This window comes from Rhipicephalus microplus, chromosome 1, assembly GCF_043290135.1.
Source record: "Rhipicephalus microplus isolate Deutch F79 chromosome 1, USDA_Rmic, whole genome shotgun sequence".
Taxonomy (NCBI): Eukaryota; Metazoa; Arthropoda; class Arachnida; order Ixodida; family Ixodidae; genus Rhipicephalus; species Rhipicephalus microplus.
Window position 1 is genome coordinate 199,391,457 of NC_134700.1, and position 25,889 is coordinate 199,417,345.

Genomic DNA, 25,889 nt, shown 5'->3' on the forward strand with positions numbered 1-25,889 from the left:
CCTGTAACTTCCTTAGTACAGCACGCAGTCGCAAAATTCTTGCGGCAGCGTGTTCACCAACCAAAAGTGCACACATTTTCATTCATTAAAATTTTTGGACCTCCTGGTTGTTTAGGACATTGTCGCCTACGACTTTGTGCCCTCAAGACCCAAGACATATGGCATAGCACGACCATATGACGCCCCGCCACGGTGGTCTAGTGGCTTAGGTATGTGCTGACCCGCAGGTCGTGGGATCGGATCCCTGCTACGGCGACTGCTTTTACGATGGAGGTGAAAATTCTGTAGGTCCGTGTGCTCAGATTTGGGTGCACGTTGAAGAACACCAGGTGGTCCAAATGTCCGGAGCCCCCACTACGCCGTCTCTTATAATCATATGGTGGTTTTGGGACGTTAAATCCCACCTACAATCAATCAATCAATCAATCGATCAATCAATCAATCAATCATAATAACGAACATAAGTGAGAGGTCATATCATAAATATCATGGCTTGTCTTGAACGGTATGGTTCACATGCCATGGCCTTGCGGCCGTTTCGTTAACTTGATATATTCTAAAATTGGTATGATGATAGAGATCTGTATGACTAACATATAAATTACTGGTGGTAAATGAAAGTCATCACTTGTACATGTCATGTTTGAATGTAAAAACGGTGCAAAATATAAACAAAAACTGAAGAAGAGACGACAAGGCGCTGATACTTGCAACTAAAATTTTTTGAAAGGAACACACAAAAAATAACAAGCAGAGGACCTTGGCACACTATGGTGTCTGCGCAGCAGAGCAAACAGGGTACAAAAAAGATCTAATCATGGTGAAAAGCTACGCATGTGTAAACACCCGATAAAAAAAGAAAGGCGGACAAACCTACTTGCGAAAACATGCATACCATTGCATAAAAAACTAATAATCGCTTTAACCAGGCAGCGCTAAACCCAGGTATCTAACCTCCTTTTCACCAAGAGCCACAGACGGTTTTCGCATGCAACTTTCCCCCTCCCTTTTAATGTGATAAGCCTCCATCACCTCTCTGGTGCATTTGTCCTGATGGCGAATTAAACAAACAAGTGTTTTCCTCCGCCATCGGCTTGGACTGGAGCCACACTCCCTGCAATGAGCAAGTGCAAACCACCAGAAGTCATTAAAAAGCCAAGTGTTCCCTTAGTCTATATAACATTGACGCACCGTTCGGCTTGTCCTGTATAACCCCCCACCTCGCGTGATAATGATAGCTTATAAACAACACGTGATTTACATTTTAACATATCTATCCTCTTTTTTCTCCGGACAGAACGAGCAGGCCTTGTGTGAACCCGAACTTTTGTGCCAGCGGGAGCGTGTTTTGGGGGCTCACATCACAACACGTACCCCACGTATACATACTGGCCACATTCTTCAAGCTATGAGAAAACTTATGCACGTAGGGGAACATTACTGGTCTCTTAATTATTTTCATTGCGCACGCGCTCTGTTCCCTATACGCGTATCATTTACGTCTTTAATCAGCTTGCTTAGTTTTTGACAGCCCCTCGAGATTTTTGTATCAGGGCAGCCCGCCGACTTCAGCCTTTCAACTTGGCTCAGGAAACTTTCTTTCATCTCATGCGTGCACGTTTTCTGGAGCGCATATATTATGCCGGACTTGACTCATCTTAGAATAACCTGAGGTAAATGGCAGGATATACGCCTTGCGGATCGGGGCCGGAACAGCCAACACAGATGTTCCTCGTCAAAGCGCGGTCTAATGTTTAGAAACTGAAGCTCTCAAGCCTTTTTCCCAGTGGCTATAGCAGGTGAACTTTGGCCCGTGACCAGAACCCTTAAAAATGTTTAATACATCAGTTCTTGTGCTATGCTGAGTGTCGGCTTTAATAAAAATAAAAATATTCATCAACATACCGAAAATGTGGCAGGACAAGTTCTCGACAACGGACCTGTCAACTTGACCCAGAAAAATATTAATTAAAATTGGTGCCACCTTAGATCTAATGTGAACCGTGGATTTTTGGACATAAATGTCCCCTTTCCATTCCACAAACATAGACCGCAAGTGTGTCAGCAACTCTAGAAAGCTTAATAAGAAAACACCACAAGTGTTAACGAACTTAGCTTTATCGTTCTCCTCAACAACACAAGATTTAACACTGTGCAGAACTTGACCATGCGGCGAGGAGTAAAACATGCCCTCTCTAGTTTTTGTCTCTATTTTTTCGCCGTTTTTATCCAAGCATGAGGGTGCCGTGTATACAATGGCATAATGACATACTCATGGTGCGCCCGTGGCGGTTTCGCCACTTTGCATTGCACCAAATTTGACAGTGGGTGGCGTCACTGTATGAAGAATATGAATTGCGGCTGATAACATGAAAATCATGGCGTACATTTCATGTAAAACATGTTTAGATGTCACACTCATGGTGCGTTCATGGCCGTTTTGCTAGCTTTATGTACCCCAAATTCGGTATTGCGCGACGTGACTGTATGGCGAACATATATGTATACATGATATGTGGTATTATAAAAACAACGACATCCGTGTCATGTAAATTTTGTATATGTGAAGCTAGCGAAACGACCGCAAGCGCCCTTTGGACGTGGCATGTAGTCATGGTTTACAAGACACACGTCTCACGATTATCATGTTTGCACCCGTCATATAGCATCGTCTTCCATTCGCATCCAGTAATACCAAATTTGATATATTTGAAGCTAGCAAAACGACCTCTAGCGCACCAGGACATGGAGTGCAGTCATGACTTATTACATGGCATGCATGTCATGATTTCCACATCAGGGTCTCTCACTTATGTTCGCCATGCTGTCATATCATACCATTCCAGTCCTCGAGTAGTTATTACTTAAAAATAACTCCTGGGCTCCAAGCAATGTCTCACGTATTCAGTAACTCCGTAATTTTGTTTCAATGTGATGGAATCATGATGATGGTATGGTACTCGCTGCTGCCGAAACTGCTGAAACCACGAAACGAGAGCTCTACTTTTTCGCGACAGCGCGTAGAGATGGCCATCATCGACTGTCGGCAATGGCCGTAATGGCTGCGCGCTGCAAGTTTCGTGATGTGTGCAGTGTTTCTTCCGCGAATAACGAAATGTCAGATTTCTGACCCACGTCTGACGCAACTACAACGTGCCAGAACGCATTGCGAACCTCAAGACTGAACGGAACAGCACAGGTCTCTTGAAATGTGAGGGTCACTCCTCGTTGTTTACTGAAGCGCATCGGTCTTCTGATCCTGATGTACGCGTCGGGAAGCTGTTTAAGCGGTCACCCTGGCGCGAAAGAAACGCCACTACCGTGGCCGGCGTGCGATTATCTTGCAGAACACGAAAGAATGTCGTCAGCATTGAGATGTCTGGCCGTTAAGCTTCTGCACGTTCGATTACTGGTGACGCCTACAAGTGCCGTTTTGTTTCTCGTTCCTTCCGGAGGGTGCGGGATCGGTCGGGTGTTTTTAAGCATTGTGTTAAACGCAGCTTGCACGCCTAATGGATCACCACTTTATAGGTCACCGCATTCCTCATTCGTTGCAAGTGCTTTCTGTGGGAGCGTGTGCCGCTATATCACCGCAATTTATGCCCGCGGAAAAGTTGAAAGAGCGGACTTGAGCTCCTCATGATCTAGAGAACACTATTTTGTTTCCTATTCCAGAATCTAGCATAGTTATTAATGGCAATGCCGTGATTACAAGTGTGTGCATCACCGTTGAATGTGCTGCGGTGAACTGTTCTTGTGCGCAGCGTTCGTTGCGGGCTAAGAGAGGAGAGAATTCGTCGTGAACGTCATGAACTGCGCCGGCTGACATGACTTCAGACGTCACGCCGAGACTTGTCCGTGCAATCCACAATTTCAAGGGGAAGAACAATGACGAGGTGAGAAACTCGAATTTCGGCCTCCCCGAACTGGCTCTTCCAAGTCACCTCACTCTTCTGGTGGAGGTGCCGTTTGGTGATACGCGCATTTTCAAGTTGCCTTCAGAGATTGCATTCTTAAGGCTATGGTTATATAATAACGCTCTGTGCACCTGCGCCTAGTCTATGTCCGAGCTCAATAAGACAATGTTTCTTATCTGTGTGTGCTTAACATAGGAACGAACAGAAGTGTTACACTGTAAGCATGATAACTTTTCTTTTCATTTTTTTACATTTGATAGTTTATATGTGATTCTGATACAATTCATACAAAAGTGTTTTCCTTTCATTGCCTCATACCATTGCCAGTAGCTGTCTCGGATTTCTAGTCGTAAAAATTCAAACATACTAACCTCTGTACCATATACACCAGACTATTGCTCTAGTTGTTTTGGAATTACTACATTATTCTTCTGAACAGGGTGGTAATAATGCAGTGCTGTCGCATTGTTCATCAAATGGCGCATACGCAATGTTTTGCTGGCTAATTGATTGATTGATTGATATGTGGGGTTTAACGTCCCAAAACCACTATATGATTATGAGAGACGCCGTAGTGGAGGGCTCCGGGTATTTCGACCACCTGGTGTTCTTTAACGTGCACCCAAATATGAGCACACGGGCCTACAACATTTCCGCCTCCATCGGAAATGCAGCCGCCGCAGCCGGGATTCGAGCCCGCGACCTGCGGGTCAGCAGCCGAGTTCCTTAGCCACTAGACCACCGTGGCGGGGCTTTTGCTGGCTAAGAAAATTAGTGTATAGCCAGGCAAATTTTGTCCCATGTTGCACCTTACCTGACACCTCTTTTATGCAAAAGTGAAATTAATGCGCACAAAGGAAAATATTATTTTAAGATTTAGCTGGGCCCTATATCAGATTGAAGAGCGAGAAAAAAAGGTCGCCTATTATATTATTGTTCTTGTCTCTGTCAGCTGTTCACTAATGAAAATATGAATGCAAACTAAGTAGCTTCTTTTTCAGTTATAACACCTTTGAAATTACAAAAAGGAGGCATGTTACTCTTCCATGGAGGTAGAGAATTCTTTGTTGATCGTGTTGTGCCACAAATATAAACGAGTTTGGCACTGACATGCCAATTAATTTAGGTCTACAATTCTGTCCTTCCATAGTGTGTGTTAAGATGCTTGAATCACTCACTACAAGCTCATGGGTATTTTTGGATCGCACCCCCAGTGCGTAGTTTTCTTTATTGTGGACATAGCATCAGCATTGAATGATTTTAATAAGATACCAGATGACGAAAAAACTTTTGGGATAGAGGAGGGAGCCATTCGAAGTCCTTTTGTGTGACATACAGTCAAGTGAAAGTGAGTGCTGCTAAGAGTGTCCCAATTCTGTTTCGTTTCTAGCTGTGCTTCAAGAAAGGTGACATCCTGACAGTAACACAGGCCTTAGATGGAGGCTGGTGGGAAGGCACCCTCCAGGGCAACACTGGCTGGTTTCCTAGCAACTATGTCAAAGACCACAAGCCCCAAGGTAGGTGTTTAAAAGGCGTGAAACCGTAAGTTGACAAAAATTGTGGAGCTCACTCAGACTCAGTCATGAAATATATTTTGCGCTTAGTACTCACTAAGACTCACTAAAATGTTTCTGAGCCGGCCTCACTTGAACTCACACTCGCGAAAATTTCCTTCCACCGGGCTCGCTCAAATTAAAACTCGTCAAAAAAAATTATTCACCTGGACTCGCTCAGGCTCGCGGCTCAATCTGAATCTGAGTGAGTCCAAGTGAGTCGACTCATGAGCTCGTAAGTCTAGAATTAGCTGTTTAGATTATGGTGTCAATACTCTTTAACAGCAATATCTCGCACAATCGGTGGTGCTCTTCTTGGCAACTGTTGATACAGTACCCTCGAATACGAGTTATGAGTAATTGCAAACCAACAAGGACATTTTTATTGAAACAGATGACAACATGAAAAATATATTTATGAAGAAGTTCCCAGAAGAATTAGTGTAGGGGAAGTACAAGGCACCTACCTATGTAATTAATCCCTCAAATGAAGAAATATTGGAATGTGTATGAACGGTATTGCTTTGGAATACTTGTGAGTAGACGTGAGTATAAACATGAATCCAGGCAAAGCTCACACTAATGCTGAAGATGAGTAGATAAAACCGTAAGTCGGCAAACATGGGCGAAACTTACTCAGACTCGCCAAACTTTTCCTGAATCACTAATTCGCACTCACACTTACTAAAATTTTCTTCAACCGGACTCAAATTCACCAAAATGTTACTCATGTGGACTCACTCAGACTCGCAGCTTGATGCAAGTATGAGTGAGTCGACTCATAAGTGAGTTCGCCGAGCTATGCGTCGGACCAACTTTCAATGGCACCTGGCCAGGAAGAATATAATTTATGGACTCGTGCCTAATTAAGTCAACAAAAGGTGATTGAAGAGTATATGACACCAGGTATGTAAGAGCAAGGGTATATATGAGCTTCGATGGTACATTGCATGTTGACCAGAACAGATGCTGCTACATGTCGACAAATTTTGAGTGTGATTGTTTGGTAAAAAAAGCTTTTATTTGTATTTTGTTCTCAAATGTCAGTTGAATCGTAGAACAGTGTGGGATTTACGACTGGCCATGAAGTGACTTCGTGCACTCCAAAATTACTCTCTCGGTAGAAAGTGCCAATCTCAAAAGGCCATATTTTTTTGCACAGCAAAAACATGAATTGGTGTGAACAGCTAGGCATATGTCGGGGCCAGTTGCAGTCTATGCAGCTGTTATGGCTTAAAATAAGGTATGGAAGAGAGTTGTTTGACAGTGCCTGATACTGTGCACAGTGAACGAGGAAAGGGAGAAGAAATAATTGGTAACTATAGAGCAGATGTTTGCAAACAAGAATTAGGCATTCATCTCTAAATTGAGCAAAGGGGAATCAACAAGCATTGAATATGCTTTTCTCTCAAAAGCTGGCGATGCGGCTCGGGCTACTGGAGTGCAGGTCCGGGCGCTTGACCACTCACTCAGCTCAAGGCATCGAAACATGGTAAGGAGCACATGCTAGTTTTTTGTCTGTTCTTTTTTTTCAGGCTAGCAGTTTGTTAGGTAATATGTTTCTATTTTCTATGCTTGAAAGAGTAAAGAACAGTAGCACTGAACAGACCTTACTGTGTTTTTTGTATCAAGTACATTACTTAGTGCTTTTGTGTACCTAACCTCAACGCCTGAAACAAGTTTTACAGCTGGTGTTTGAAGCTTTAGTTAATGTAAACTGTTCAGTGAAACAGCATTGCACTGCAGTCGTATTTTCATGAACAATTGAAATCAATGTCTTGTTAGGATCCACAGTCTCGGCATATGTCACTGTGTGAACTCCGTACTGTGGTGCCAAAGGGCAGATTTTATCAGCCGTTGGCTTCAGTAGTCACTAAAGGTGTGTGTGTGACATAGTTGTTGGAAGTGGTAAAAGTCACGTTTATTTGCCTGCACGCAGGTGTTCAAGGACATCCTGGACACTGAAGCAAGCCATGTCCACGAGCTTAGAACCTTGATGAGCAGCTACCTACAGCCCCTTGAGAAATCTGGCCTGTGAGTGATTTACTGGATTCAGTGACTTAAGTGCCCAGCAGCACAGCGCCCATAGCACTGTACCAAAACAATTCATGGTAGTAATGAAATTGTCTTTTTATATCTGTACTCCAGGCGCGTAGCCAGGTGGGTTCTGCAGTCTCCCCTCCCCCGAGTTTCGGATAGAGGGGGGCGTTTTACCAAAAATGCACTATAAAAATGGGTGTTTTTCATGGCCTTCAACAAGTGCCCCGCTCCCCCTCATAAAAAAAAAAATTCCTGGCTACAGACCTGCGTTACTAAATTTGCGCTCTTAACCCACTTATTTAAGAGTTATTTAATAGGCTTGTGTGAATATTCGAATATTCGAACGAATTGTTGAGTATTTGAATTCGCTTCGATTCAAATTTAAAATATCAAATATTTTCAAAGTATTCACAATAAACAAATAAGTGTACATTAGTCCACCTGTAAAGATGGTTTTACTGCATGTAGGGGTGCTAAACCATGAAAGCATTTATCCAGGGAAAATTTGCTTTGCTGCGAAGCCCTTCTTCAAATTTAAAGGGGCTCTGCAACGCTTATTGAGCATGGTCAGAAAACGCTGCCGGTCGGTAGTCACGACTACCGAAAAGACGCGAGGCAAATATTATAGTGCAGCACGCGGCCTGTAATTCACAATAAATTTTCAGAGCTCAAAATGGCTTTCTTCCCTCGGCAAATGACACTACAAGCTCAAAAACCACTTGTCTTAGCCAAGAAGGAATATACAGCTATGGTCACAGCCATTGGCTGATTTGAGCATGGCGCTCTCATCGTTATTGGGGCCACCGCAGAAGGTCACTGCTTGTCCACGAGTATATGCGCGATAGCACTGAAAAGCCATGCATCCGAAGAGAAAAAAGAAGACGTACTCAAGGTTACCAGGTGCGTGTGACGTATTTTCTTTAGCCATGCCATTCCTCTTTGCTTAGCTTCCAGCTATTTTGTCGGGACGAGAAGAGAGAATGCAATTTCAGCGTGCGACAAATTTTGGGAACTCCGCTCGTACTGGACTGATTCTAGAAACTTTGTGGCGGTAAATTTGTGAGGTAACAAGCACGTTTACTAGCTCCATGGCTACTTGAAAAAGTGTTGCAGGGCCCCTTTAAAGGAACATGTTACCCTCAAATCAATTCTTCATTTTATTAAGCTTGTTATGACGGCTTATATGATCCAAGTATAGTAAGTTTTAAGACGTTAAGTGTTTTATCACTCGCATCCCACCGAAACTATTGTTTCGACTTGCTTTGAACGAAATAAAAAAATTGCATTTGCATAAAACCTCTATTTCAATTCAAAAGAAATATTTTGCAGGTTAGTTGGGTCATGATAAATATTCCCTTTTTTTAATGTCATGCATACCATTCGAATTCGATTCGAAATTATTTGATCAAAATCACTATTCACTTCGAACCTAAAATTCACTATTCGCACAAGCCTATTAAATATTTAGACTTAGAAGAGAACCCAGTGAAGCAATTGCAAAGTTGTGTTTGCTTAATCAAAACGACATAGCCTGCCTAGGGTCATTAAATAAGCACTACACTGTAGCACCTGCTGGAGTGAAGCCTTTCCAAAGTGTAGACTGCTGGCCAAATCTGTTGCAAAATCCTCGACTCAGCAGCACAAAATGTGCCTGAAAAAAAAAAAAAAAGATCATGTGTGGCTCTTAAATAGTCTATTTTGAAAAGGAAAAAGTTTTGATGTAAAACATAAAGTCACAGTTTCACCGCAAGTGCAAAGCAATGAATGTGATAGAAACACATTAACTCAACGCAATCTTACCGGTGAAATCACACAACGTAAAAACTGCCCCATCACAAGTGCGTGCACAGGCGCGGGCGAATACGGCGCGTAGGGCGAAGTGCAGGTTGACGTGCCAATGCATCTCGATGAGTGAGGCGCCAGGCGGGCACTTTGCACCATATCAGTTGTAAGGCAGAGAACGCGCTGATAATCCTTTGAGATTGGTGCGCCACCAGTGGTATATTTTGTGGACACTGAAATGTCATTAGTATAATAATGTTGCATCTAGCAGAGAAATAAGTTCGTTGTAACCAAAAATTTGTTATAAAGACATATTCCTAACACTATATTGCAAGTCTGTTTTTTATTTACTTCGTTATAACCGATATTTTATTGCATACGGGTTTATTGTATCGAGGTTCAAGTTCGAAATTTTTTTTATTTACCAGACAAAACTGAATACCTTGTCGATAGTGTGCTGAAAGACATCTGAAAGACATGCGCTGCGGTGGCCAAATCATTTTCTTCGTGGGATATATATATATATATATATATATATATATATATATATATATATATATATATATATATATATATAATCTATGTATATATATAATGTGCATGCATATCCTACACGTACGAGGCAAGATGGCAATGGGAAAAAGTAGGAAAGAGTGTCCATATAATTACTATCGCAATAAAAAGAGGGAATTCTTGGATTTGGGCTGGTACACAGTTCTTGGTCTGCTTGTATACGAGCCCAGCAGTATACCCCCGCTTTAGAGACTCTTTCCTCGTGCTGTCTTCTCTAGGAGAATGCAGGAAATGGTGATTATTGTCCATTCACACTGATTACAAGCTTTTTGAAAAACTTGTAACTGTTACAAGTTTTTCTCTTTTTTTTAATAAAAAACTGGTAACTGTGAGAGAGGCCAAGTTCAACCACGTTCTGTTAGCACTCTTGAAGTTTGCGTGCATGCAGGTTACTTTGGGAGAAATTTCGATGTTTCAAATGTGATCACGACTATTGTATTATTCAGGGAATACTTACTTGAAATACAACTTTGTAGCAATTTTGATGCAAGATTTTGCCACTTTAGCTTGCTTGCCCATACGGTCTTTTGTGATGTTGCAGCAGCTGGACTTGCCCATCAACTGTGGTATGCGTTTTCTTTTGGGCAGGCTAAGTGAGCAGGACCTGCGGCAACTGATGGGCAACCTTCCCACCGTGCTGGAGGTGCACACAGAACTGCTGGAGTCACTGGAATGCGTTAGAGAGTGAGTGGAAATACTGCTAACTTATGAGCTTTAGCAATACAGAGCTTAGTTCTGGTAAATGAGGGATGCTGCATCGAAGGACTGCGAATTAATTTTGAGTACCTGATGTTCTTTAAAAGGAAACAAATGATTTTGTTTATTGTTTACAATCTCATTAAGCCAGTAGGTTTTGCAGGTCCCTTGGATCACTTGAAGGCCATTTTAACTGAGATGTCAAACATGTGCAAGTTTGGGTGAGATAGCCAATTGATCTGATTGACACATGGTGAGTTCATGCAACCTCATTGTAAAGGGCCCATGACACCCAATTTTCGACCGTAATATGTGTTGTGTGTTGTGTCACAGACAAGGTGGCAAAATTTCAGCGCATTTGGTCATGCCATTAATTTATAATACAATATTTTTATAAACAAGCGAGAGGCCTAGGAGTCGGGCAACACTGGCACACTCGCTAGCCGTGACATTACGAGCCGTTTGCTGGGCGAGCTGCTGCACGGTCTGCATTCCAGAGGACGATCGTGTCCCGTGGTCAGCTGCGCTTGCAATCAAGCTTTCTCTGCATTGTTCAGTTTGCCACTGGAACTAAAGGACTTGTAGTGGTTGAAACAATGCCACTGCGTTGCCCATGTATCGCTGGTACTTGCTGCAAACAGTTTTGGTCAATCTGTGAATGCACAACGCGTATGCCATTTGCCACTACGGATAAATATTTATTGAAACTCCTCACAGGCAGCGCCATGATTAAGCGTTACACTTGCCATGTTTTTACTGGAACTGATGGCTATCGACGGAGTTTGAGCAAAGATTCGTTCAAAATTTATATCATGAGTAACCATTGCTCCGCACGCAACAACTGATGGAAAAACAAGGGTCTCAATGTGGAGAATAGTTACGACCACTTATTTATCATGTTCAGCACTGAAAGTAGTGCATGCCTGTATGCTAGCAAACAAAAATCTGCACGCTTTACCAATTCCATTGCGCAAAGTAACACTTGCTCGCAAATGCAGCATCAGCAGGCCCTGTATCTCAAGCTCGCTTGTCAATCTGGCATGCTTGAAATAAAGGTACTCATCGTTGTGGAAGGCTATATGTAACGTCTGCCACAACACCAAGGTCGTTGGCATTTGGGTTTGCCCTGTCTTCGACGCTTTCTTCGTCGCTTGAGCTGGTGTAGATGGGGTCGGAGTCAAAATGCGCTGCATGCATGATGTCGTCGCCGCTTCTGCTACTCAATGAACCACTTGCTGTCCCAATTGTCAAGTGATGATGGGGCTGACGACATGGCAACGTTACCGGTAATGCTTGCTACACACTGACATGTGTGGACCACGCAGGAAGCAACACTCGCAACACAGTGAACACACTGACCACGTGCGGTAAGTGTTGTTTGGTAGCAGACGACGGCACTGCTCCTCAAAGCTTGTGATGGCACGTACGCCATGACAAAATGGCCGTCGCCGGCTGTGGGCGGAGTTTCCAGCCGATAACTTCTACAGCTTATTTTGGACTGAAATAATCTTTTACAGTCCAGTTTTCACACGTGTACGAGCATATTTGACGTTCTACCTTTGTTTTTCACCGAAAACCGTCAATTTTTGGGTGGCCATGTCATGACGTCTTTATGAAATGTTGTGAAAACAAAGACAATGGCAGAAAAGAAGGGAGCAAATACAAAGATGCTGGCTTGCTGCTTCTTTCTTCATCAATTGCAGCTCTTTCTTTCTTCGTAATTTGTGGCTATGTATAAACTGTATTTCTCAGGTTTAGTAGAGAAAGCCTGTTAGAAATTACGTACATAAGGAACAATTGAGAAGTTTAAAATAATCTTCTTTCTGCAAAAAAAGCCAGAGTTGAGTTCTCTATAAGACCAATAGACAAGTGAAATAATTGTCGTGTTTCTATTGTAATACCCATAGTAGTGTCTGAAAAGTTGCAATGACATATTAGTGTTTGGTAAAAGCTTTGATGAAAATTGGTTAACTAGCTGCAAGGTTATGGCTTTGATAGGTTGATCTTATTCATTGAGCCTAGTTGTTGACTTTGTGTTATCACCATGAGCAATTGGCTGATGAGATTAAATGACATAATTGAATACAAATGTTTAATAGGAACTAACTTTATAAAGCAAATTTAAGTGAAAATAGCTTCTCTGTGAACTGAAAAGTATGTATCACATTAGTGATAAATACACATTGACTTATTCCTGTTTCACAAAAATTTAAGTAGCAAATTTACAGGCAGTTTAATGAATAAATATTGATATGGCAACTAGAAGTTGGTATTGTACAGAAACAAATAATCAATTCTCATGCTAGCCAACACACCTCTGTTCTCGTACAGCATAGGTGCCTTTTATACTTGAGGATTTTTGGAGTGATTCTGGTTTAGCTAGATTAACAACAGTAGTTGTTTAAAGCACTCACATATGTTTTAATTTATATGTAGGTTGTTATTAGCATTCTTGTCCTGTACATTATACTATAAATGAATATTAGAAAGTTTCAGTTATCAAATTTCCAAGTACTGTAATATTTATTGAACAACACACATCTTCTGATTTATTGAAACATTTTGAGTACATATAAGTTAACCTCAGCATGGCCGATCCTGGTGTAACAAAGCAAACTTAAAGTGCTGCTTGCTAACATCAATTAAATTAGAAACTGTAAAATTAACTTTCATATGTTAAGGGCATACAGAGTGGTTTACGAATTCTTTACCTTTGATTGATTTTTTTTTAGGGCACGCAGTTGTCAAGTGGTTTCTCGATGCTTCCTTTCATGATGTTATCATTCTGTCGCTTCGATGCGTGCCTTGAAAAGGGCCTTGTTGTGAGATCAGTGCTGTGTGTGTGTGTTTCCTTTTTAGGTGCTTTGTCTTTTTGCACTGGTAAATCAATCCTAATCATGAACCAAATCGCCAAAGCAGCAGTTTTAGTAAAATGAACATTCTCTATAATGAAGGTATTCTCCTGTAAAATGTTACTTCTTACGAACTATAATTAGGTACAACTTCATGATTTTGTGGTATTTCCTCCTCAAAGGTGGGTGTATACAAGCCTGCCCCAATCGGCGTGCACTCTAGAGTGACATCGTGAGTGGAACTACATTTCTTCAGTTGCGGAGACGATTGGCTGGCGCATTTCAGTTATTTAGGCAGGGCCTCTCTGGAATTTTTAAATTGTATCCAATCATTGTCTAGGTTGTATTCGTGCACCTCCAGTTATAATAGCAACCAGTTTCATCTTGGGAGCAACTTATCTGTGATGCACTTGCAATAATGTTTTCTGACCTTCTTTGCGTGCAGGCAGCCAAGCAGAGAACAGCGGGTGGGCGGGGCCTTCCTGCAAATCGCAGCACGGATGAAGGCCACACAGCTGGTCTACTGTGCGAATCATCCTCTGGCCATTCAGCTCATGGACAAGCTGAAGTGGGTAGCTACCAAAATTTGACGTAATTGCCACTGCGGTGCAATGTGCTGTTCATTTTGTACATCTGTAAATGTAGACTGGCATGCTTCACCGATGCAGGGGGTAAATTTTTTTTATTTTTTTCACTTAAGGGGAGGAAAATAAGCTATAACATTGTTTTTCTTTCAATATATATTTTTTTTTCAAATAGGCAAACATACACTCTGTGATGTTATAAGGAGCAGGACTGCTCTAGGAAGGACTTGACAGCACACCAGCACACAAAGACACAATCACACTTGAATTATCCTTCATGCACATGGACAGACATACACTTAACATAGGAGCACACTACCTATACAAGGAATAATGGTCCCTAAGTGAAATGTTTGCTCACCGTTTGAGTGACGTTGGCGCCGGTCGCTTGGAGATGGTGCACCGCTTGGCTCAACTGCCGTGCTCAACGTGGGTCGGTCCTCTCCTTGATCAGGCCCTCTGCCGCGGCAACAGCAGCAGCACTCAGCCATCTCGTCTTGCCCCAGCAGCACCCTGTTGTGCTAGTCGCTCACCCTCTCTCTGGGCCAGTTTAGTTGCCCAGCCGAAATGTCAGTTGGCCTCACTCGTGGCCCACAGCAAGGACTCAATCCACTGCTAGGTATGGCAGCGCGAACAGCAGACCTCACCTGCTCCCTGGGCCACTCGCCCAGCTGGAATGTCAGTTGGCCTCGTTTGTCGGTTGCCCAGCCCCAGAAAAATCAGCTGGAACAACCACGCGACGCCTGGTCCCTGGGTCAGTCGCCCAGCCGGACTCCTGCTCGACCACAAATGCTGGTTGACGTCGAACACAGCGATCGAGCACCGGCGAAGGCACGGGCCTCCCGCTCGCGAGGTCGCGCTTCACGAGCTATTCGTGTCTTTGTTCACACCACACGGCACATACGCGCAATCAAAAACCCACTGTGCCGCCGCACGACCCTTTCAGTTTCAGTTTCTGTCCTGCACACCACACATTATCTCACTCTCAAAGCTCATTGTAATGAAGTCTCATCTAACATCAAGATAACTTTGGAATATCCAAATATATTTATAAAAGTATATTTGTAACACTGTATATGTAACAAGAGTTCTATATTTACTTCATTATAACCAGTAATTAGTTATATCTGTATTATCTTGATGTTAGAGCATATTTTATGTGTGTCTCAGTTCTTGGTCACACACCTGACTGTGATTTACTATCACTGCAATTCATTTTTGTAAAGAACTTTTCTTGTCATTTCTTTTGCCACTGTTTGTAGTCTCTCTCTCATTATCAGTTGCTAGATTCTTTAAACGTAACCCACTAACCTACTAAGGTGCTCCTTGGTGTATATTTCCAGTATACAAAGCAGTATTTGCCTTGCACAGTAGCAGCACTGCAATATCTTTCATGGCTTTCAACTTTCAGCTTCTCTGTTTTCTTTCGTTTTGTTTCTCTATAGGTTAGGCATCTCAAAAGTTTATAGACATGTGCAGGCGCGTTATTAGATCAGTCGGCCTTCTCGAATTTGGTGGCGTAGCTCCTCGTGCTTGAAACTGTACCTTTCCCTGGCTGGGCTTCCTTCTTAAACTTCATCTGGAGGCAAAGCGCCAAATCTTAAGGCTGACATCTTGGTATGCCATTTTGCAAAGGTGAATCGAGCTCAGGTTGACAACAATAAGTGGGATGCACTCAGCCTTACTCAAGAAATATAGCTTCCACTTTGGATTCGCTTGTACCCAGACTCACCAAAATTTTCCTGAGCTAAACTAGCTCGGACTCACATTTACGAAAGTTTTCTTCAACCGAACACACTCGCACTCAAGCTCACCAAAATATTACTCACTCAGACTCATGGCTACATCCGAGTATTAGTGAGTCAACTAATGAGTGAGTTCGCTGACATATGGCTATGAGTAATTCCAAGTTTTGTGTTTTCAGTGCAGCATGGAGAACATACAGCTATGTGTGGCTGCTTTCACAAGGAGCCAGTGATATAAGTGTGTCAGATGGAACTTGTAAAGTGTCTTTTTATGTGAATTTTCTGTGCAAGCAAACGGAAGCCTGCTTGCACAGTAACAGATACAAACATACTACATTGCAAAATGCAATCCACGGTTTCACTTCTTGGGATATCACAATGGCAAAAAGCAATTCGCTATGATTGCCCAGAGGTTTTCCTCGAATCTCTCATGATCGATGTTCTGTTTTTGCAGTTGGTAATCCAGTTAGTGAGGGATTAGGCAAACCGAAAATGGAACAAAGCAAATTGTGAGGTCTTACGGGTTGAAACCAGGTATATCTTCGTGGGGTACTCCACATTGATTTTAACCAATCAGGGTTCCTTAACATACTCCACAGTCGAAGTACACAGCCACTTTTGCAATTTCTACCTCCAAATTTGGCCACCGTGTCCCTGAATCAAGTCCATGCCCTCATGTTTGTTGCTGCATTGCCATAGCTGCTAAACAGCAGGTCATTTGACAGGCTGGTAAAGTGCTTTGCCCATGTAATTTTATATGCATGCCAGCTGTCCACATTGTTCTGTGGCCTTATGGAGGACACCTTTTTAATGCTGCCCATTCAGAGATACACTGGGACCATGGCTGGAGCAGCTTTCACCACCTGGTGCGACCCTTCTGACTCTGACAACGGGGCTGAGCCGGCCATTTCGCCGCCTCGACAAGTACCCAGCTTTGCTTACTGAGCTCCAGCGGCATACTGAGGTAGACGCTGCATGTCAAGAAGTGACATTAATAAGCCTGATGAAATGTTTTTGCTGTTCCTGGCAGGGCTTCATGTTTATTTTCACTCTATTGTAGGCCCCAAGCACAGCGCATATGAGCGGCTTTTTTTTGTGCGTATGTGTGTGTGTGTGTGCGCATGCATGTGTTCAAAAGGGCAAGTGGTGAGGCGGTGGCTATATACAGATTCATGTATTCCTGACTATCAAGCTGGGGTACTCGGAAATTTCTAACTTCCTTCAACACTTTGCATTGCCCAACAGCACAAATGCTGTAATAGGGGAATATAAGAAGCTGTGCATGCAGTGTAATGCGAGAAGCTTGAAAAAAAAAAACACACGCACACATACGCATGCACCTGCCTTATTGTTCCTACAAGGGCGCCACTTTGCAGTAGCATCAAAGCACTGCTATTATCACCGTCGACACATTCAACTAGCCAGTGAGTAAACGTGGCGTTTGAATAAAGCACACCGCGTCTCATTTTTGGTTTGCTGACTTTGGTTTGTTGACCTTACGAATGATATGTAAATACATGTTACAGGCGGTGTGTTTTTTGTTTTGGTTTGTTTTTGGTCATATTTAAGATATTCATTTCTAGCTACTTGGCTGTGCATGCTACATGCTGTGTCAGGTTGTGTTATAAATGGAATAATGTGTGTGTCACCTTTTGTAATTTATCCAAAACGTGTCAGCCTCACTGTGATGTACAGTTTCCAACTGCTTGAACTTTCTCTAGTAAAAGTTTACTAATGAATATTTACTGGTATTCTGTGCACAGTTATGAACGCTCAGAGGTGTAAGTATTGATCCAAAAGCGTTTGAGCACGTTCTGTGTCAGTTTTGATATTACTATTGAAAACAGTGTTGACGTGTCATATTTTCCACCCATGTTTTCTTATTATTCCTTTAGGAGAGCCACATAGACCGTGGGGACACACAGAGAAGCGTCTTCGTCTTCAAAGAGATGGCCGTACGTATGGAATAGCCTGTTTGTGACACTTCATGGGGGGCTATTTTGTTCGTGTTCTGAGAAAGAACAGAATGAAACGTCATGTGAGGACGAGGGGCAGTAAACAGCCAACAGGTAAGCTGAGAAAGGACAGAAATGTTTTCAGCACATGAAGAAATCTTGCATTATTATAGCTGAACATCACTATTGGTAGGAATTGTTTCTCAAAGCTTAAAATTGAAGAGCGCGATCACTTGCACAATTTATTTTTGTTAGTCTTGATTGGACGCTAGATGTCACTATTCAACAAGTCGTTCAGGGGTGGAGGCTGGTTGTAACTTTCATAAATTATTCATGTGGAATTAGAGTAAAGCAGACACAAAGCAAGTTAATTCAGTTCTCCAGCCCCTGCGCTAACGTTTCGATCCAATTCAAGTCCAGAGAGCGTTCTGTATTCGTTCCATCAGATGGAGCTGTGCCTCCTATTGTTCTCTGCACAATCTATGCCAAAATGATTGACAGCACTGCCGATTCCGGTTGCTGTTCGCATGTCTCACCGTCACACGTGCCTCAACCAATCTCGTGCGGCTCCTTTTCGTCCTCTGATGATATTTCATTCCTTTCTATCTCAGATCACATACAAAATAGCCCCCTGTTATCTGTGCTGAGATCTGGATGCCCCTCTGTGCAGGCCAGCTGTTCTGCCATGCGGCGGCAGAAGGAGCTTGAACTTGAAGTACTCGCAGGCACTGTGGATGGTTGTGAAGGAGAGGTGAGCTCTCTCCTGCTTCTCACAAGGTGGTCTTTTTCAGCACTGTTGTGGGACCAAAGAGTGTCCTGTAGCAGCCATCGTTGAACAGCACATTGCAAGAGGGGTTGTAGCGGACTACTGCTATCATACATTGATATAGATGCTCATTCGTTTGCCTGTCTTCTGCTCGTAGATCCTAATGTGTTGAGCACTTGAGAACAATATACTGTGGCAAATGTTTTGACCAATTCAACAATATTTTAGAACTCGCAGATCATGGGACCCCTCTTGCATTGAAAACATCATAGAATTTCTTCATGTTTCACTACAGTAGATGCGTATCTATGCCTTTGTGGGGCAGTCAGTCCTTTTTATGAAATGTTTTGATTCGTTTGGGAAGCTTGTTGGCTTCCACTAAAAAAAAACAAAAAACATGAATACGTTCTCAATGAGCATCGCATCTGTATTATTAATGTGTTCTTTTCCCTCTTCTGACGAAGCACATGCAGGCATTGGTTCTCATCCTAAAAAAACAAAAATTGTGGCATTATTTGCACAAATGGTTAATAAAATTCAATATGTGAAATCTCAACATCTCAAAAACACGTGCTGAAGCAAGGTTTGTAGCTAATAAAAAGAGAAGGCATGACTTGGGGGGGGGGGGGGGGGCATGTCAACAGGACATGCTTTCTCAGCTTCGATTCCTTTCCCTGCCGTACCCGAGAGAATGCAAGAGAGCTGTGCCTCTTGCTATGGTAGCTGAAACAAAAGCATCTCATGACTTATAACGTTTAGGGCCTTGTAAATGTTTTTAATTTAGCAATACTTTTCCATTTGTCTAATATTTCTGATGGACTAGTGAAGTTTACGTGTTTGCTAGCAATGTAGACTATACAAAACACAGTAACCTTAGTTGTAAGTGATCCAATTGAGCACCTTTTTCAAAACTGTGATGCCACAGGAGCTGCAGTGCTTAGGTGAGCTGCTGCACGTGGGGCCTGTAGTACTGTTGACGGGAGAGGAGCGGCGTGACCTTTACCTGGCACTGTTCTCCAGCTGCCTTGTGCAGCTGTCCCTTTCCAACGGGCGTTTCTCTTACCAGGTGAGCCTATCCAACAGCACTGTTATTTTCTCACTTTTCTTTAAGCCTTAAACAGTGGGGCCTCGTTCACATTCAGGGGCAAGAACTTAGGAGTTTGAACTAAGGAGAGCCCCTTTATATATAGTGCTAAATCACTTGAGCAGCGTGTCACATGCACATTTCTGGGCAGGCATTGTCTGCACCATCTTCGCACTTACCAGCGATTAGGAGGCTTATTAGTGACTGGCAAAGGTGGTGGAAGTCTTGTGTCTCCTCCATTGGTATAGCCAGCGAAGGTTGTTGGGGGGTCCAACATCCCCAAAAAAAAGTTTTAAATTTTTTATATGTATACATACACACACTAACATGCAAATGCATGCACGAACGTACCGTAAATACCGAAATATAGGTCGACCTCCCCAACATTGAATCTCCGAAAAAGAAATCTTTAAATATCGCAACGTATTGCGGCACACCCTTACCTTGATAAATACGCGACACAACCAGCTAGTGTGGTGTTTTTTTTTTTTGTTATTTCGACAATAATCTTATGTAGTTCAACGCCAGAAAGCCACAAAGTGCTGTCATTCAAGACTCGTCCTAACTTGTGTCCAACAATGTCTCTTTGTCACTAGTTACATTCGAGAGTGCATCATCCTCCGCTCCATTCAATGCATTGCTGATGCAGCATTTGCGAGAAGACTTTTGCACCATCTTTTCCGGAAGAGATTTTCAAGCTGACGACGCCCAGCCACAAACGGTCGCGAGTGGTGGACGTCGTGGGTGGGCAGCGGGGTTCCTGGGATTGTCGCCCAGCATCCACTAATTGTAGAACTCGCTCACGCGATCTTCGAAGGGTTTATTAAGCACTATATTTAGTGGCTGAAAGATTGATGTTAGTCTCCCAGGGATCACGACAAGGTTTGTCTTGCCGTCTGACAGAGCTCCCTTTACATTGGCCGTAAAGTGGCCTCGAAATGAGTTGAACACCAACATGCTCGCTCGCTGAAAAAGTGCAACGGGTTGCCGATAACACATGAGCCAGATCCCCTCAAGCATGAGGGACTCATTTATGAACCCTTTTTTGTTCGCTCTTACAATAACATGATGGGGAAAGTCTCCTTTTGGTAGCCCTTTTCTCTTGCTAATGATATAAGGAGGCAGCTTCTTTCCATCGGCTTTGCACGCGAGCATTACTGTAAATCACGAATGCTTGTTGTTCGTTGTCAAGAGCTTCATCTGCTTGGATCCCTTAGCGGTCACAGTCCGACTTAACAGCATATCAAACCAGATCAGAGTTTCGTTAGCGTTGCCCATGTGTTTCATCATGTAGCAGTGCTGTCGACGAAGCCTGATGACGAAGCGCTAATACTCGACTAGCTTGTTATCGCAATGTTCGGGCAGTTTTTGGCACACGGATGTATGCCGCCTCAGCGGAAGCCCTTCCACTTCATAAATCGGCACATGCATGAATGCGAGCCCCTGAATTGCACCCTCGTGAGCCCAGAGTCGCGTGCTGTCTCGATAGCTTTCAAGCTGATGCACTCCGCTGTCATAGGTAGTGACCTTGCACGCAATTTCTGGGCGAATTCGGTGAGTAGGGATTCCAGTTTGGTGTGTACTGCAGTCCGTCCACGAAACAAAGCTCCTTTTGGTTGCCGCAGGATGTGATGCGCTGCTTTTGGCTCTTTCACTTCCTTCCGATGCACCGTTCCTATTGTGCAGCCGGGTTGCCAAGCGCTTCGGCATACTCGACAACTTTTTTCTTAAAGTCTATCGTAAACTGCCGTCGAGTAACACTCATTTCTGAAGAAAATAGAAAAAATAAGACAGCAGACTCACAAAGATAACCGAAGCAAAATGGTGTCGCTAGCACATTTACGCGCACACATGGATTATGATGCCACATAATGTTATGTGCATTGCTTAATATTAGTGAATGTATTTAAAATTTTGAGTGGCCCTGTGTTTGTGCCCCTGTGCGACCGTAACATTGGCAGCACTTTCCTATACTTTGCGGTACTTGAACATCATAGAGCTTGATGTGTTCTCATTGTTGCATAACTTCAGTTTCTTTTTTTAGAGGAATTTCTATGAATTGGCGTGAGTTGGCACAACTTTTTTGTTTTATTGCAAACACATTTTACCTTCTTTTTTTTTAATAAAGAATGGCTTGTTAGAAGGAGCTTTGGAGCTTATGCAGACTAGTACACCTGTAACTTTTGTAGACAGGCTTCAGGCATGTGTCCTTTGCAGGGTCGCCTCCCTGTACCGGGATTGACAGTTTTAAACTCCCAGGATCCAGCTGATGGCTGTGCCTTTGACATTCAAGGTAATGTGGGCTTTTACATTCTTTTCAGTTAACAAGTGAAGAACTAACCATCTATGTGGGACCATTAATTTGGTGCAAATGCGAAATGGAATTGCAGGTGATTCTGCAATTCCATTTCCATTTTTTATTTCCTGCAAATGCTATTATGTTAAAGAGCCCATTTTGCAGAAATTCCGGTGGCAGAATCGTTAGTTGTAAGCGAAAAATCATCAGGTCTGTGACCAGAAAATCAAGATGCAATTAAAACAAATAAAAATGTTCCGGTCCGAGTGAAAATCGAACCCGGGCTGTCTGTTTGGCAAGCAGCTGTCCTATCACAGAACCACTCTGTTTCTTGAAATTGCTTTAGAAAAATGCACTGCAGTCAAATCTCGTTATTGTGAACATTAAATTGACGATTTTTTCTAATTAACAACTTTTTAAAAAATTTCCCTCCAAATGTCCATCGGTTTGATGTAAAAATAATTCATTACTATGAATTTTAGAATGCCAAATGTTTCAGAATTACATATCAAATTTTATCCCCCTTATATCTCCTCAACTTGAAAGTAAAGAATAGCAACAGTACTGAAAGTTGGGCGAGTTGGTACTCATTCATGACTTCTTTGCGCAAACACGTACACGGACACAAGGAAGAGAGGCAAACAACACGGGCGCCCGTGTTGCGCCCGTGTTGTTTGCCTCTCTTCCTTGTGTCCGTGTACATGTTTGCGCAAAGAAGTCATGAATTAAAGAATAGCAATTTTTAAAAGTTACTTGCGGCTGCCTGGAAGAAATGCTGCAATAGTGAAAAATGCGACGCGAGTTATCTATGGGTCGAAGTCGCCAATGATTACCTGTGCATGCTTCACTAATGCTCGAACACTATGCACAGTGCGACGATGAAGCATACACGTAAGCTTAGCAGATGACCAATACGTAAGATCTATACCATTTGTCGTGATTAGGAAACGGCGACGACTGCGGAGACTACCTTAAAACAGCGTGCGCGAACCCAAGGGAAGAGTCGGTATTTAACGCCAGTGCATTGCAATGCATAAGAATGATGCGCATGCTTAATAGTTAGCTTTTCAGCAGCCGAGCTGCCCACCTCAAATGATAGATCTTCCTCCATTGAATGTGCACTGGTTCCATAATATTTTATGTTTGTTTGTTTATGCTTTTTATAACATAACACAGTCGTGAATGCATAGGTTGCACATGTAGGCAACTCGCATATCTTCGGTCATCATTTTTGTACAAATTTTTAATAATTTCACTGCCACAACTTTTTAAAATAAAGAATAATTTTTAGCAGTCCATTGAGATGCGTCGTACTGAGATTTCTCTGTATATGAATGTTATGTAGTGGAAGGAGTTTCCTTAATGCATGTAATATTGCGTGGCAGAATTGTAGAATCGCACCAGGTCTCAAAACATGTTAATTACGCAACGAGTGGGTGTTTTAAAGGCCCACTTATTACAAAGTGCTGAGACATATTTGATCAGCACCATCAGCAAAAGCATCAACAAAGTGAATAGCTGCATAGGTTCGCGTGATGCCTTATGGGGGCATAGTGGGCCCTTCTCCGACTCGCAGAAGGAATAATAAGGCGCAGTGGGCACTTAAGAGCTGTACTTGCAATAGGCATTTTAGGATTCTCTGAAACAGCCAGTGTTATATGTGCAGTGGTTTGTTTCCTTGTGGCACAGTAGAGGCATGCCCCAAAACAAGGCTAGCAATTGAGAAGGCAATGTGCGTGAGGCCTGTTCTGCTCTTGGTGGTGGTGCTCAAGTGTCCTCCAAGTTTTTTGTTTCCTCCTCGATCCAGGGAACTGGTATACAGCAGCGTGCGACGGAAAAATTGAAGCTTTAAAAAAGGCTGAAGCAGCTGTGCATGTTTAGGTTGCTTCGATTGCTCCCAAGCTAGCGATCATGGTAGGTGCCATTGTTGTTTCTGCAACTGCTGCTTGCAGGTCCTTCAGTGCCCCGTATGACAGTGCTCTGTCGGAGTGCAGAAGAGGCCACCCAGTGGAAGGCCAAGCTGAGCTGTTCGCCCCCTCCACCACCCGCACCCAGCCCTCTTCGACGGGCAGTGGCACAAGCCAGTGCCCCTTTACCAGCACCCACCGTCACAGTGGTTCGGCCAATGGAAACTCCGGTGCCTCAGCGCCCCTTGGTGAGTTTGTCTCTGATGTCGTGACCAGGAAAAAAAAAAAAAAGAATAAATGCTTGTGACAAGAGATATCTTTAGTTCAAGTTGACCTACAGACTACACAACCTAGTTAGCAGAAGTTCAATGGCCTACTGTGTGCTGATTGTAACTACGAAGTCACACCAACTGTGAAGCATAAAGCACATAGTGTTGCTACTCAACGGTGCTCCAAATATCTAGTCTGCTCAATTCTCTTGTAATGTCAATGGAGTGCTGGTGTACAGGAACTCGAGACCTCGTTTAGTTAATTAAGACAACAGAAATAGTCACTGGAGCATCTTCCAATTGAAAATGAGAGATTGTTGTTAAGGTGCACAAGAGAAGAAGAAATGGGCAGTACAAAACACCAACTCCAGTTGAATTTTGTTGATCATTACAGTGCTTTGCAGAGTTGCCTACAATGTGCAGCACCGGAACTATTTCTTAGAAAAGAATACGGGAGTGAATGTTGTGGGGCCGCACATGCCGAAGTCTACTGGCCTTTGCGAGCTTAGCTTTAGCAAGCTGTCGCGCTGCATCATTCAATTCTTCCGATAATCTGCCCTTGTCAACCAAGGAGCACCGAGCAATGCACTATCAAAAACAGTTTTGCCAAAGTTAAGGACAGAAGTAGTTGCCTCTGGCATTGCCCAACACTACCGATGCGGAGTCCCCTGTGGCACAATACTCAATGATTCCCGTGCAAGGACGAGAGCACACCAGCACCACAATCATGTCTCTGTGAGTGACACAGCCTTATAGAAACACTGACCATGCTGCATGCTCTTGCAGTGACTGGTGGGCTGGGTCATAAAAGCATAGCGGAAACTCCATCCACCTGAGTCTGCAATGAGTGCAGTTTAGTGTAGCATGACTATGCATGACCACTAGGCACTGATTTTAGACTTGGCATATGAAAAGAGCAACGCAAAGTGTGACCATTGGATAGGTGAAAGGAACTGTAGATGAGCTCAAGCAATACTGGTAGACACCAGTAGAGGAGACTAAAACATGTATGCATATCGTGCAATCCTAGAAACATTCTCTCTGTTACATTGATGCTGCTAAAAAAGCGAGAATGCAATTACATACCACAAACATTCAGTGAAAGCTGTCCAATGCTCCTTCATGAACAGAAACGTGGCACTTCTTGTCGCAGGTGTGAAGGCAGGGGATCGGGAACGGCGTTAGAGGCAAAGTTGGTAAACAGGCTTGTGCGAATATTCAAGCACTTTCAATATGCAAACAATATTAACATATTCAAATTCACATTATTCGAACCTATATGATTGAAAATTTCAAAGTTTTTCAAAATGGACGAATAGTATACGCATGTCTGCACATAACCTTCCTGTAAGGGTGTTTCCACTGCAGTAGAGGAGTGCTCTCTTGGGAATGTGCCTTTCTAAGAAGAAACTGCGCGAAGCCTCACTTCAAGGCTAAATAAACAAATTACTCTCACATTGATTCTTTTATCCTTAAGTTTAAAAGCTTGTTCAGTCGGCTTGCACGAGCTAAGTATAGTGAGTTTTGACGTAACACATTTTACAAGTTATCACTAGCATTCTACCGAAAATCAAATACTGCTACAATTTGAAGTTGCTTCCACTTCCTTCGAACTAATGAGAATGACATTTGTGCATGTCTTGTTTCAATTGAAAAAATATTGCGCATACTTGTAGGGTCATGTCAAGTATACTCGTGTTTCTTTATGTGTGATATGTTTGATTCAAAAATTATTTGAACCAAATCAGTGTTAACTTCAAATTCACTTCGAATCTAAAATTTACTATTTCCATGAGCCTAGACTGATAAAGTGTGCCTCAGTCCTCGTAATGTAATTGACTGTTGCCTGTTTTTTTAATGTTGCAGCCTG

The 25,889-nt window shown here is 42.9% G+C and overlaps 1 protein-coding gene across 2 annotated transcripts in view; it reads left to right on the top strand.

Annotated features, from left to right (window-relative positions):
* Window positions 1–3,028: 3,028 nt before the first annotated feature.
* The window catches only part of RtGEF (Rho-type guanine nucleotide exchange factor), a 34,333-nt gene continuing 11,472 nt past the window's right edge, over window positions 3,029–25,889 (top strand). The window contains exons 1-14 of one of the 2 annotated variants that reach the window (XM_037412528.2): window positions 3,029–3,211; window positions 3,765–3,896; window positions 5,308–5,434; window positions 6,886–6,962; window positions 7,410–7,504; window positions 10,454–10,549; window positions 13,859–13,981; window positions 16,568–16,706; window positions 17,638–17,697; window positions 18,368–18,448; window positions 19,389–19,529; window positions 21,765–21,840; window positions 23,796–23,998; window positions 25,886–25,889. The exon at window positions 25,886–25,889 is cut by the window's right edge and continues 156 nt beyond it. In XM_037412528.2, coding sequence (XP_037268425.2) covers window positions 3,828–3,896; window positions 5,308–5,434; window positions 6,886–6,962; window positions 7,410–7,504; window positions 10,454–10,549; window positions 13,859–13,981; window positions 16,568–16,706; window positions 17,638–17,697; window positions 18,368–18,448; window positions 19,389–19,529; window positions 21,765–21,840; window positions 23,796–23,998; window positions 25,886–25,889 — 1,291 coding nt within the window. In that variant the 5' untranslated portion in view covers window positions 3,029–3,211; window positions 3,765–3,827. The remainder of the gene's footprint in view (window positions 3,212–3,764; window positions 3,897–5,307; window positions 5,435–6,885; window positions 6,963–7,409; window positions 7,505–10,453; window positions 10,550–13,858; window positions 13,982–16,567; window positions 16,707–17,637; window positions 17,698–18,367; window positions 18,449–19,388; window positions 19,530–21,764; window positions 21,841–23,795; window positions 23,999–25,885) is intronic. The other variant, XM_037412529.2, reaches the window with a different exon arrangement.